Source organism: Armigeres subalbatus, chromosome 1 (assembly GCF_024139115.2).
Source record: "Armigeres subalbatus isolate Guangzhou_Male chromosome 1, GZ_Asu_2, whole genome shotgun sequence".
NCBI lineage: Eukaryota > Metazoa > Arthropoda > Insecta > Diptera > Culicidae > Armigeres > Armigeres subalbatus.
In genome coordinates this window covers 111,527,394-111,541,698 of record NC_085139.1, presented here as the reverse complement: position 1 = coordinate 111,541,698, position 14,305 = coordinate 111,527,394, and the positions used below count along the sequence as shown (strand labels likewise).

Genomic DNA, 14,305 nt, shown 5'->3' with positions numbered 1-14,305 from the left:
ACTATCAAAGAAGTCTTGAAATAGCTTTAATATTGTTATTGTTTTGTAAAGCAATAAAAAAAAACTCAGTTTGCCAACAACCTAATACAAACACAATACACTTTTCACATACATAGTTCTATGAAAAATGGAATGTTATTTTTAACGTTTGTATAAAACAATAACAAATTATGCAAAATAATAAAAAATATACTTACCAGTCCACTCTCGACGTAAGAAGAATGATGGATTTCTCAATCACATAAACCATACCAAAACACGGCAACATCCTCCAAGTTTTTCCTCTTTTAATTTATTCGGTATTATTGTTTACACATGAACGAAAGCAACAGTAGTCTGCGGGGACCGGAAGTTTACGAGCTGGTTTCCATGGCGGAAGCCGCGGCCGTTTCCTCGGTGTACTTGCCCTTCTCCTTAGACAGTGCCGCGCGTCGTCCAGCGGCCCGGCGATCCAGGATCTTCTTGCGATCCTTGTCCATCTTCAGCTTCACGATCAGACACTTGGACGGGTGCACGCCCACATAGACGTTCGTACCGTTGGCCTTCTCCCGCTGGATCCGTTCGATGTAGACAACGAACTTTTTGCGATACACCTGCACAACCTTGCCGACCTGGTTGCCCTTGTAGTGTCCACGCACGACCTGCACTTCATCATCCTTGCGGATTGGCATCGATCGGACGGTGTACTTCTGTTTCAATTCCTTGGACAGAGGCGCCGACATCAGCTTCCTGCGGATGTGCGAAGGGGCCTGGAAATGCCGCTTGCGGCTCTTGCGACGCGATGAGGAAACATTTTTGTTCAGCTTCATCTTGCTGAAAAGGGTCGGAAACCGAGAAAATCCATTACTATGAAGTTGCGACACTAGGTGTTATTTGATTCAGCACAAAATTCACTATTTTCAGGCACTAATTTTCCAAAACTTACATTAAAAAATTTCAACACCCGAAAAACGCGTGTTTTACGTAGTTCAAGATGTCGGAAGGAAAGAAGGCTGGAAATGTGACAAGTTGTCAGTTCGATGAAAGTGATGTCAGCGCGAGGTTCGGAAAAAGAGCAAAACATCGGGGGACAGGATAGTAAAGAAACAAAATTTATATTCTTAAAAAGTACTCAAAAAGTACCCAAATCTTGGGTATAATGTATTTTATAACCCACCCAGAATTGACCTTTCCCGTCAAAAAATTTTATTCGCTCAATAATTGATTCTTTGGCTTCAGCTGACTTTTGTCAAACGTATAAAAACAAATCGGAGAAATTTTCATCGATTAACCGGAGTGTATCAGAAGAAAATGTTCATATAGTTTGAATTCCAGATCAATGGATTCAATTTAGCTTGGAAAAATGCGGAAACAATTCAACAGGAACTATGTCGCATGTGATTGAGCCAGCTTTTCTTCGCTTTATAATTGAGTTTATAATGGCAAAATTGTGCGCATAATATTCCGGCTGCTGGTGCTGACGAGGAGAATAGCAAGTTTATCCAAGCTGAAGAATCCCTGATAAAACGACACATTCAGAGAAAAGGATGACTAAATCCGCACAAATTCGCCGTTTTTTTGCTGTCTTTTTCAGGATTTTTTGGCTATGAAAAATTTGTTACATTTCCTTCGAGTGCTAAATTTATTCAACAACCACCGACATAATCCTCACATATATGTATTTATGAATTTGCAACTATTTTCGCTTCTATGCCTTGTAAAAGTTTGTTATAAATGAGACTTCAACATAAATATTGCTTTAGGGGCGATTCAAATATGACGTCCACTACTTTTTGGGATTCCTAGACCCCCTCCCCCCCTCTGTCACGCTTTTTTGTATACCTAGTACATGTACTGTCACAAAATCTTAGACCTCCCCCCCCCCCCCTAAAACATGTGACATCATTTTTGCGTCTATATCAACTTTGCAAATGGGCTAACTTCTAAAGCGTTTTCAATGTCGTTTCTTTTCCAATTCCGGTTTTCTAAAGTTTTTAATTTTTCCTCATGTACATAAATATCCTACACTGAAAAAAACGTTGTAGTAGAAATTACAATTTTATGGTAAAATTAAGAACAGTACCGACGTTCTTCAACTGAAGGGACAAATCGCTTAATTTTACCATAAATGTAGTAAATCTGATTGATATTATTTTCCATTTCACCACAAAAATTGTTGTTTAGCATAGACTCGAACAAAATAGTTGATTTTACTACACAACTTTACTATATTTTCAGTAAGAATAACCATGTAAGTGGTTGAATATAATATGTTCATAGTAAGATAGACCATATTTTAGTTATTTTAAGACGATTGGCACTTCGGTTGAAAAACGTCGGTACTGTTCTCAATATTACCCCTAAAATGGTAGTTTCTACTATAAATTTTTTCTCAGTGTAGCGAACAACTTTCAAAATACACATATAAACGGGAGAAGAATATCTAACACTTGATCCGGTGGTTTGTTAATTATGTGTTTCACAATTGAACAACTCAACAACAAACTCCAAAAACGACCCTTCCTTTTCCATAATCAAAACTGTCTTTCTCAGGCCCACGCAAGCTTACACCACCAACAGGTGATTATTCATATTTTCGATATCTTATAGGTATTATCTCGGGTATTAGTATGCCATCAGTCTGAACAAATTGATGCTTGCGTCCGTTTTTGCATAGAAACTGCAACGATTCGCTTTGAAAATATCTTTTGCTTGTTGTCCAAAACAAAAATATTTTCAACGAGATGGAACGCTTGGAAGAAAAGGCGGGAGAAGAATGACATTAATTGGCAAGGTTGCCGGTTTCTGACATTCTGTAAATGTCAATGTCAAAAGTGTGCCTCCAGTGTGCCACAATTTGTGAATTGTTTGTTCCTCGGATTAACAGTGTTCCAAAGCACGGTAAAAAAGTGTGCATGGCACAATGTGCTCAGCGTCCCACCCCTTGCTGTGAACCATTCCACCGATTCGTTCAACTTTTAGTTAAAATTTGACAGTTCGATGGTTATTTTCCCATCGTGGTTAAAATTTAACTTCGAAGCGACCCATTTGAGTTTTGACAGATTGATGGTTATTTGGAGCGAAATGGATTTGGCGCCAATTTTCTCGCGAACAAAGTTTAACTATCGAACTGTCAAATCTAACCATGCTCCGGAGCAGGGTTATTTTTAACCACGGCGAAATAACCATCGAACTGTCAAATTTTAACTAAAAGTTAAACGAATCGGTGGAATGGTTCACAGCCTTAAGCCCCAAATGCAATAGGCTCCGTCAGACGTTGCAAGCAAATCACTCGTGCGAGCGAATGATTTCTGAGAGCACTCGCAATTGCAGTCACACATAGCAGTTTTTTACTTTAAGCAAATGACAGATTTACTCTCATGCAAATATAAACAAAAACGAAAAACTTGTTTTTCAGCCACAAAATCTAATTTCATTCCTATTTTTGCAGTGCAACACTGCCACCTGAAAACGTTTTCACTTTTGCGAGCGAAAAATTTGCTAGTGCTGCACTAGCAAGTGCAATTTCGTTTCTGCGAGTTGAAATTGTTTAACGCTTAGCAGTCACACATTGCAAGCGAGCGTTTGCTTACGAGTTTTCATTTGTTTGCATGCAATCACTTTCAGTGTAGTCAGACAGGCAAAATTTTGACAGTTGTCACTTTCTGCGAGCAAAATGCTCGTTGCGAGTGATTTGCTTGCAACGTCTGAGGGCACCTTAACGGAACGGCGACGGAAACGGTAAATTTGACAGAAAATATATAGGCTAACTGTCAAATTTTCCGTTTCCGTCGCCGTTCCGTTGTATTGCGTTTGGGGCTTTAGGCTGTGAACCATTCCACCTCTCAGATTTCACCGATTCGTTAAACTTTTAGTTAAAATTTGACAGTTCGACGGTTATTTTCCTATTATAGACGAATCCAAGTAATAATAAGAAGAAGACACACGACGGTGTTAACTTTGACAGATCCTACAGCGCAGCATAGGAAGATCATTTTAAAATGCTTATAATAAATTCTAGACAAATTGTAATTAAAATCTGACTGATGTATGATACGGAAAAAGTTCCAAAGTTTATGATAGATACATTTTTGGAAAATATACAAAAAAAGATTAGATAAGCTTCCGAATAAGTACTTCAAAACTTTTTCCGTATCGTACATCAATCAGATTTTAATTACAATTTGTCTTGAATTTATAATAAGCATTTCAAAATGATTCCTATGCTGCGGTGCAGGATCTGTCAAAGTTAACACCGTCGTGTGTCTTATTCTTACTTTTACTTGGATTCGTCTATCGTGGTTAAAATTTTATCCCGAAGCCGACCCATTTGAGTTTTGACAGATTGATCGTTATTTGGAACAAAATGGATTTGGCGCCAATTTTCTCTCCAACAAAATTTAACCATCGAGCTGTTAAATCTAACCATGCTCCGTAGTAGGGTTATTTTTAAAGCCCAGTATCCACTTAAAAAGTAGAGAGGTTACGGAATTTTGTTCAATATTACCAAGCAGAATTTTGACAACTGATCTGCATGGAGCAAAATCCCGAATAAAATGAAATTATACAACTATTTTTCTAGTTATCGTTTTTTGAGTATAAGAAATTTTAGTTGAATTTTTAGATGAATCATAGAAAATACTGTACGCTAATTATACCATGAATGATATTTACGATAGCCCTTATAATATTTTGATTTTGGATGATACATTGAATGGGTTGTTAAGTATCGTTACCATTCAAAAACATAAACTTTTTCATGTATTTTTGCAAAGCAATTTTACCATGAATCATTAGTTTATCTTCATTTTTTATTTCATGCGATCATTCGAGTTTTGATTATATTCAACAAAGATAATAAGTAGTATGATTTTTCAACGATTCAGCTTTTAATCCACATTAAACGCTGTGCGATAATTATTCAATTATACCATTACTGTATTATACTACGTATAATATTATTTTACAAACTTCAGTAGGATAATATTTTGCTTTTTTTCTTATTTTTTTTTTAAATACAATGAGCCAACACTAAAAATTTTCTGTCATATTTTATTTATAAGCGAAGATAGCTTTTTATAATCTTCTAAGAACATGTACTGTATTTTTCCTAAGATTTTTCCACATTCGCCGCCATTGCTGAGCGTGAAAAGTAGCAAGCATAAGCTGCGTTTACAGGACCCCTTTCGTACAGCTGACCACTCAACAACTCCACCTGTAAATTATATTGAAAGAATGAATCCATTTAGTGGTGATGCAAAGCAAGAGCGAGATTCGACGAAGCATTAGTTAATAATTGTTGTTCACTCCACATGTAAGGCTCAATGCCCACGTAGCGTCTTTTAACAATTAAAAACGCAAGTGTGAATCGGGAAAAAGCTTACCCGCGCTGATCTCTACCTGGATTATTTTCACACTGCGTGCACGTGGCGTTGAAAATACGCTACGTGGTCATCTGCCCATAATGATCGGGGATAAATGCAATGTATTACCTGCTCTTAACAGTCATTTCTGTTAGGGTTTGTTTCATGATTGGTAACATAAACAGTGCTTACCACTCGTGATACTAAAGCCTTGAACGCAATGAAATTGAAAGCGACTGTAACGGCAGAATTTGAACTTAAATATCATGATACGAGCATAGATAGGCACAATATCTATAGGGACCAATCACCACCAACTGACATCGGTCCAATGATTGAAAGGTTATTGCGATTAGTCAAGTCGCAATACAGGAACACTCCGGGGACTTTGTAATGATGGTCTATAGTGTATTCATCAGATCAGAGTATCCGGCATCCTGTCACAATACCGTTCAATCATTGGATCAACGCTTGGCTGTTTCACAAGCCACACACCACACAAATTGAAAAGAGGCTACCACAGCAGAATATTACCTTCATAAGCATGTCATTGCAGTTCAGCCGATCCGCTAGCGCAGTAAGGAACAGCGTATAGTTCCGGCGTACGAGGTGGCGTATTACTATCCTATGTTTTCCCGTGTAATGGAAGAAAATTGGTGATTCTGTAGATAAACAAACATGTGGGAGAAAAATAGATTTAAACATATTTTTTTATATAATAGAGTTTTGACTTACATGCATTTTAGTCAAGGTTTCAATCCTAATTAATTTGTCAACCACCACTGAGATCGCCGCTTCGATCACCACCGACTACATTAAAAACTTTAATTCGGCCCGACCAAGTGCCGTCGGCTTTAACACTGAAAATAAAAATACTTCTTTTTATGCAGTAGGGTGTGGAAAGCTACCCAAATTTTATCATGTATGATTTTTTTTCTTTACATATTATTTTTCATTTCCCATTCCAGTAATCTTTACTATAAGATGTATAATTTGTTAACAATTTGGTATGATCAACGCGATAGATAAATTAATCATATGAGTGTACATGAATCGTACGGTTAATGATGATCATATGCGGGATGGAAATCTTATAATAATGACCATTCAGTGTACGTTTTATTTCTATGCGGGATGTCACTTTTACTTGCGGAATAATCGAGCACACTATTTTTCCGAAAGTAAAAGTGACAGGTCCCATTAGTTTGCGTGGGAACCTTACAAATTCCCTTTTTGATTTTTGTTCTTTTCAGGTGGATACTGGTGAAGAAATTTCATTGCAATTTTTTACTTTTCCGATTCAGTAAACGGAATTTAACATGGGTTTGGGATAGAAAAAGGAATTTTCTTTTGAACATGATACCAACCTTAACCGCAGAGAAATAACCATCGATCCGTTAAATTTTAATTAAAAGTTAAACGAATCGGTGGAATGGTTCACAGCTTTAAGGTCAACTTTCCCAAGAAAAAACCGTATTTTTTTACGCCTCCAAGTATTTTCAAAATTTAAAACAAAGTGATACAATAAAACGAGATACAATTTTTGACGTTGTTTTTTTAAAGATTGGCCCGATTTTGAACAAACATCGGGTGAATTTTTCAGGCCGGTTCACACGTGCAGCAGTTTTTCAGTTTTTGTTTACGATTTAAAAAAAAGTTAGAGGCTTAAAAAAATATGGGTTCTTTGCATGTTCCACATGGGAAAATTGACTTTAGGCCAAAGAATCGATTGAGCGAATACAAATTTTTGACGGGAAAGTTCAATATTGCAGTTCCGTGTAGTGTAAAATTGAGTAAATTTCACCAAGTGTGTAAAGTTCATTTTTTACAGGGCTACACGGTAACCGGAATATACTCTTTAAGGACTATAAAGTACGCATAATCCTGGAAAAGTGGAACTACGCTTAAAAGGAGTATATTTCGTTTACTCATTTATGAGTATATTGCCTATACGTCAAACGAAGCATACTTTTCACTCCTTTTCTCAAAGTTAAAATGCATCTTTTTTATCCCAAATATCAATGGTAAAATGCATACTTTTTACACCTTATTATAAATTATTCGTTTTAAAAAATAAAACGATTCCTTCATTTTCAGCTAATAATAACAAAAGCGAGGGTATTAATGCATATTTATTCAATAATAAAATGATTCATAAGAAACAATTGTAGTACGACTGTGTCTAACATACTCCTATCGTCAACCGGAACGCACATACCGGAATCTACTCAACGTGTCAAGTGATAGCGAGCTTCCTCCTCGAGCAGAATACTCATCACTTCCTACAGCATTCCAATATCGAGAGTTTCGAAACACTTATAATACATCGGGAAGATATTCGAGGTCCTCCACTGGATCCAAACGGGCTTTATGTTCCTCCTAGTTTTTTGTGCTTCTTTCCTTATGCTCGCTTCCGGATGCGTTCCTTGGATGCCTCGATCTCCGACCGGAACTGCTTTTTGTATTCGGTTTGAGATAGTTGGATGCTCTGGTAGAAGGATTCGATCCAGGCGCGAGGGCCGACATCAAGCTGCAAAAAGAAATATCATTTTAGAATTTCATTCCCAGACGAATTCACCAAATTTCAACTCACCTTTTTAACAATGTAGAGAGCAATGGCCCAGACCGAGTTTGACCTGCATTTCCATCAGATCACCAAATCGACTAGTTGGCCATATCCTGACAGGCTTATGATCGTCACGCAGAACACTCTAGAACAGGCTCTAGAATCATCATAGTTCCTATAGATAAATTATAATATATATTTTTAGTTAGAGAACATGAAACAAATCAATAATATAAACTTACCGATGAACAAAATAGTTTTTCCTGCGTTGTGGATTACTAGTGGATTTCTAATTAGCTTTTCATTTTTTCACAACCACTGTCACAAGCAGTAAACTAACTTGCTTAATGTTTGGTTATGAAATTTTCTTTTCTTTAAAATACTACTTTTCACTCATTTTCAATTCCTTTTACATACTCTAAAAGGAGTGAAAAATACTCTCCAGCAATGATTTGAAAGTACGCATTTTTTGACGTATTGGCCATATTCTCAAATAAGACTAAAAAGTACTCCTAAAATGAGTATTCCAATATTACCGTGTATCCCTCCAAAGACGTCAAAAACGCGAACAATCAAACGTCAGAAAAGCGATGACATGCCAGCGCAACACATGATAATGGCCTAACAGTTTATTACAAATTGATCTTTGCAAGTCCACAATCTTGATCAATTAAGGCCCCACGCAAACAATGTTGGCAACAGTAAAAGGCTGATTATAAAAGGAGTATATTTTCTCTTTTTTCCAATAATACAGCGCTGAATGCAATATTATTCATGCAAACATATCTGAACGGATAATTTGGACCTTATCCTTTGTTGCTCTAGAATAATTGCAACTTGAAAAAGGTCCAGAATCCTCTGTGTTGTGCAAAGTGTCGGTGAAAATATTTCAAGCTCTATCTGGAATAAGGGCGAATGTCGCAAGAGAGAATTCTCTTCGCCGACTTCCCCTCTTTTAAATAAAAGTGACAAGCAGTGGATTTCATCGCGGTTTATCACCTCAGAATGCAAGTTTTCATTGTTTTCTTTCGTTCTGAGGGGAAAAACCGCAACGAAATCATCTGCTTGTCACTTTAATTTAAAAGAGGGGAAGTCGGCGAAGAGAATTCTCTCTTGCGACATTCGCCCTTATTCCAGATAGAGCTTGATTTATCGTATTCATCAGTTTTTGAAGATTAGGAAATTGTTCACGCTAGTTGGGTGTTTACATAGTTCTGTAATTAAACTATACTCTGTGGACTTTATTCCTAGGTGAGTAAACATAGAAATATTTCCATTATAAACAATTACCAGCATAAAAAAAATCGATAAGATATTCACCTTTCGTTAGGGTGACGCAAAAAAAACCATTATCCTTGAGCTTGGTTCAGACAATTTTAAATAAACATTCGTTCATGTAATAATTACTATTGAACTGGTAGTAACAAGAATGTAGTTGATTCATTTGCGGGAAGCTTATACCAATTTCGGAACAAAGTATGGGGAATTTGTTGGGTTGTATCTTTCCTACTTTGTTCTGTACCTCTAACTAGTTCCAGTAGTATCCTCACTGGAGTAGTTCAATATTAAAATTTAATGTTTAATAGACATCCTATTACAATACTGAATTGTTTCTGGTTACACTCCGGAATTGTTTTCGATTTTTGCAGCTTCCATTCGTAATGTGTCGCGATGTCATTATCACCATCAGCAGCTGAAGGTGTCGAAGCGTTAGGAACCGAAAAAGTATCACAAGACAAGCGAGGCGGCAGTCTTCGTCATTTCCAGCAACAGCAACAACCAATTACGCTAATTTTGCCAACCAGTGGAAAGCTGTTCTACGAAAAGAAGCAAGACTTTGTCTTGTGCAAGCCACAGCTTCTTCCGCTGAAGTCGTTCAGCCTGGAGAAACTGGAAAAGATGCAAAAGGAAGCCCACCGGCAGCTACAGGAGACTCGTACCCGCACTGCTGCCGCCGCCAGTGGCAATAATTTCTAGAGTTGAAGAAAAACTGAAATTGTGTAAAGGGTGTTTTGGCGATTAGTTGAGCGATGGCTTACTTGTTGGTGTTTTCAATATGCTTGGCCCTACTGTTGGCATCGATTTCCTTGTATCGGTATGGATGTATCCAGCGACAGCACCCAGTTGTGACTTTCTCGGTTCTTACAGCATGGAGCTTTTCCTTCCTGATTGTATTCACCATTCCATTAGATGTAACTTCGGTAGGTATTGATAACTTATTTCCATAATGTTCAAAATTCTGCGGTTTCACTTCGACGAATAACAGATGTTTGATTTCATAGCGATTCTTATTAATTACTAAACATGATGGTGTGGAGTAATAATCTTGTTCCTTATTAATAATTTGAACCTATAACTATTATTGCATTGAGATTTTGTTATTTAACTACTGAGTAAATTGGCACCTCTTGGCAAAATTTAATGTTTTACCAATTTCGTCTCCAATCAAATCCCAGCGCTCGAAAGCATGTAATCAAGGTTTTGTGGAGTGATAAGGTTTTTTGCCAGAAGAATAGGAACGAGTTAGGCCTTTCAACCTCCGGATTTGGTAATTGTTTTCTAAATTCACATTTTCGATAATTTGGCTTACAAACCTTGCAGTCAATAAATGTAGAACCACTTAATAAACATTAATCAGCGAGGTGACAATATTGGAGTTAGGGATATACCAACGAGTTGCTTACTGAAGTGTTTGAAGGTGATGTGCACAATGAGTGTAAAAAAAAACATATATTGTATTGCATGATAAGATCTATTCCCTAAAAGTAGTTATTTTTAATTTTATTCGCATGTTGCCTTCTCTAATGAACAAGAGAGGCAACAACACTGCCATCTGATTAATTTGCACTCTTTTCCCACAGACCGTATACCGGAACTGCATTCTGGAACACAATGAAACCTGGAAAACGGCACCGGCTGGCGCCAGTAGCAACAGCTCCTGCCAGCGTCCCTGGGGGATGGTCGAAGAAGCGGTCTTTCCGAATCTCTGGCGAATAATCTACTGGTCTTCGCAGTTTCTCACCTGGTTGATAATGCCTCTGATGCAGTCCTATCTGAAGGCGGGAGATTTCACCATCAAAGGCAAACTCAAGTCCGCCCTGGTGGACAATGCCATCTACTATGGGTCCTATCTGTTCATATGTGGTATATTGCTCATTTACTTGGCACTGCAACCTGGAATATCATTAGACTGGCAAAAATTGAAAGCCATCGCGTCGTCCGCTTCAAACACGTGGGGTCTGTTTCTGCTGGTTCTATTGCTGGGCTACGCTCTAGTAGAGGTCCCTCGAGGACTGTGGAACAACTCGAAACCAGGCTTTACTTTACAATACGCCTACTTCAAGCTATCTAAACTAAGCTCAGAAAAGGCGGAAGCAGAAGAACACGTAGATGATGTATTGGAAAGTCTACAGTCGGCTTGTCGAGCGGTTCCAACCAGACACGAACTACGGCCAGCATTGGAAACCATCATACGCAAGGTACCGACCGAGCTAATGGAACGTGCTCGCCGTATCAGCCGGGACGATGGATCTCCTGTAGCCGTCCCATCGGAGAAGGCATTGGTCCGCCTACATCGTCAAGTGATCAAGTCTCTGCAAACACTTCAGAGAACTGAAGCTCTTTGGAATGTTCAAGTGAACAAAGTACTCCATCTGGAAGACGTCGCTAAGAATGCTGTTTCGCTCGATCATAGATTCAAAACCGAATTCCCTAAACATCGAGCCGGATTCAACCGAGCAATGTACAACCCTACTTTGGAGTGGTACTGGGAATGCGTCGTCAAGGCTCCTTTCCTGAAGGCACTTGCCGTGATCACTGCGTTCCTTTCATTCGTCGTCGTCTGGAGTGAATTGACCTTCTTCAACCGCGAACCCGTCCTTTCAATTTTTGCCAACGTTTTGGATATAGCCAAACGCAACTACGATTTCGTTACCATTGAGGTTTTCTCCATGATGACACTGTGTTACCTTTGCTACTGCGCGTATTCAACGGTTTTCCGGATCAAGTTTTTGAACTTGTATTATCTGGCAGCTCATCATCAAACAAACGAGTACAGTTTGATTTTCAGCGGAATGCTACTCTGCCGTCTGACACCGCCCATGTGCTTGAACTTCCTCGGCATGATCCACATGGACTCCCATATCATAAAGGAACGAATCCTGGAAACACACTACACTCAGATAATGGGTCACATGGACGTGCTAGGAATCATATCCGACGGGTTCAACATCTATTTCCCGATGGTGATGCTAGCCTTTTGTCTGGCCACATGGTTTTCGCTGGGAAGCCGCGCCCTGAATGCGCTCGGGTTCCAGCAGTTCATGCTGAATGAAACCATTGCCACGGAATTGGTGCAGGAGGGTAAGGATTTGATTGTGCGTGAGAAACGCAAGCGCCAGAGAGCGGAGGATGCGATCGCACGGCGTCGGGATAATATTCTGAGTAACCTTGGACGGGACTCCGCCAGCGGAAGCAGCGGAAACAATGGCAACGGAAATGGCGGAGTTGGTAACATTTTGTCGAAGTATAAATCCAGGAACCTGGACTCCGTTGCCAGTTCTGTGGGACCGGGTGACGACCTGGTGCGGCATGGCGATCGTTTGGACTATAGCACAAATGGTAGCCGGAATGGAGAGTTTCCTCGGTCACTGTCGGACGAGATAAATGAAAGGTTTGGGGTAAGTACGAATGTTACGGTTGGCTTTAAAGGTTACAATGACTTTGGTGAAGACGATGAAGGTCGAGGAGGAAGAGGGGGTAGCGGAGGCGGAGGAGCTCCCCGAGGTTTCTTCGACGATGTATAAGCAGGGAAGTATTACGAAGGAGTGCATTTTATGTAGGTTTACTTTTGCGGTGATACTAAGTTTAATTTGTTAGTGATTACAACTTATCGTTTTCGATGTATAAATAATATATGAACAGAAGGGTAATCTCTAGGAAAAAAATTATAAAACTCCTAAAATTGCTGGCAGAAGAATCGAAATCACTAGAATGCTAATGTCGCTGTTTCGGCCGTACTAAAATATTTGGATTTACATCACAGGAAACTGTTTGCGTTAGGGACGTGTATCAATTATTAAATGCATTGCCATGTTTAGATAATTGATTATATTTATCATAGCGGCATTAGCATTCTTGTTCTTTCGATTATACCTATCATTGTACTGTGCATAGTTAGGATCACTCCCTTAGCTCAGATAATATCCGCAATATGGGATGCTGTTCAATATATGAACGTGTGAGATATGTTAGTTAAGGACCAGTTGATGAACAGATTGAGAAAGCTTTCCATAATGTAGGTTCACCCATGTATCTATTTGTAGCTGTAAAACAGTGGCCACTAATATATTAAATGCAAAAGACACTCAAAAACAAAATACTACAAGGAAGTCCCGTTACGACACGTGATAATTGGCCATTTTAACCCCCTTGTCCCTTAAATAGCGTGAAGTACTTGATGGACGTTCCCAAGAACATCGGCATTGAGCTGCATATATATAACGCTGAATTAGCACCTTCTACACGCATAGTTTACAAATTTAAGCTTGAGTTTCACAAAAAAAAAATTAAAAGCGAAACATGTAGTTATTATTAACCCTTATAGAAAGTAATGTACTATGGCTACCAAATTAGTATGAACGGTAAACGAAATAAAATGCTAACAAGGGAGGTTTGTTTCGACTATCAGTATTCCGAAATATCCTTGTTCAATGCGGACGTATCAAGCGGCAGATCCGGTAGTGATGCTCCGACCAGAACATTGTTTACATGTGAGGCCGATCCACTTTTCAGTGTCCTGCGTTTGACAAATCTCCGAACGCGGAATCCGGAACGCGCCGCAGAGAGTCTCAAAGGAGCCCTCAACTTCTACAACTCAGTCAAGCCTCTTGCCATTTCCGCTCATCACAGTCGCTCCTGTCCTACTGTCGGAAGCGGGGAGAGGGTCGTCCAACAATTTGAATACGACGAAGAACATGATTATCCGAGATATGATATCGCTTAACCGAGATATGATATCGCACACCTTGCCTCTACATCCAGTACGCTCCCGGGACGCACTCATGCCGCAAGCTCTGAGGAAGCCCCTAATCCTCCCAACTCCGTCGTGCCATTCCTGCCAGCGACCAGCAGACGTCCCGGTCCTGTGCTTGGGTCAGGAAATGGGGTCTTCCGAACTCCTTATGTCGGCAAGTACTCTCAGTCAATGAATTCTTCTCTGCCTGATAGTGTTCCGATTTGCAGTGCTTCATCCGCTCCTCGCCACAGTCCGACATATCCATCTACTACCAGAACGTTGGAGGAATTAACGACCTTCTGGACGAATATCGACTAGCTGTTCTGGATCAGAACTACGACGTCATAGTGTTTACTGAAACCTGGCTTGATTCTCGAACTA

The 14,305-nt window shown here is 39.3% G+C and overlaps 3 protein-coding genes across 4 annotated transcripts; 2 read left to right on the top strand and 1 right to left on the bottom strand.

Moving 5' to 3' along the window:
* Positions 1 to 272: 272 nt before the first annotated feature.
* LOC134204950 (large ribosomal subunit protein uL24) lies at positions 273 to 1,084 on the bottom strand. Its single transcript, XM_062679764.1, has 2 exons — positions 926 to 1,084; positions 273 to 813 (listed from the first exon to the last, which is right to left on the bottom strand). Exon 2 carries the CDS (start codon positions 807 to 809, stop codon positions 354 to 356), a length of 456 nt encoding a protein of 151 aa, XP_062535748.1. The 5' UTR covers positions 810 to 813; positions 926 to 1,084; the 3' UTR covers positions 273 to 353.
* Positions 1,085 to 8,741: 7,657 nt separating this feature from the next.
* Positions 8,742 to 9,885, top strand: LOC134204949 (uncharacterized). Of its 2 annotated transcripts, XM_062679762.1 has the most exons (3): positions 8,742 to 8,798; positions 9,060 to 9,159; positions 9,558 to 9,885. In XM_062679762.1, the coding sequence occupies exon 3, from the start codon at positions 9,580 to 9,582 to the stop codon at positions 9,883 to 9,885; it is 306 nt and encodes a 101-aa protein (XP_062535746.1). In that variant the 5' UTR covers positions 8,742 to 8,798; positions 9,060 to 9,159; positions 9,558 to 9,579. The 2 variants fall into 2 exon arrangements, with proteins under 2 accessions (XP_062535746.1, XP_062535747.1); XM_062679763.1 differs by lacking the exon at positions 8,742 to 8,798 and having other exon boundaries at positions 9,038 to 9,159.
* A 53-nt stretch (positions 9,886 to 9,938) lies between these two features.
* Positions 9,939 to 13,579, top strand: LOC134204948 (LMBR1 domain-containing protein 2 homolog). The gene is made up of 2 exons (XM_062679761.1): positions 9,939 to 10,109; positions 10,770 to 13,579. The coding sequence occupies exons 1-2, from the start codon at positions 9,939 to 9,941 to the stop codon at positions 12,711 to 12,713; spliced, it is 2,115 nt and encodes a 704-aa protein (XP_062535745.1). The 3' UTR covers positions 12,714 to 13,579.
* Positions 13,580 to 14,305: the final 726 nt, after the last annotated feature.

Coding starts and splice junctions, on each gene's coding strand:
- LOC134204949 (XM_062679762.1), top strand. CDS start 9,580: ATGTCATTATCACCATCAGCAGCTGAAGGTGTCGAAGCGTTAGGAACC.
- LOC134204948 (XM_062679761.1), top strand. CDS start 9,939: ATGGCTTACTTGTTGGTGTTTTCAATATGCTTGGCCCTACTGTTGGCA. Junction 10,110..10,769: donor TTCCATTAGATGTAACTTCG/GTAGGTATTGAT, acceptor CTTTTCCCACAG/ACCGTATACCGGAACTGCAT.
- LOC134204950 (XM_062679764.1), bottom strand. CDS start 809: ATGAAGCTGAACAAAAATGTTTCCTCATCGCGTCGCAAGAGCCGCAAG.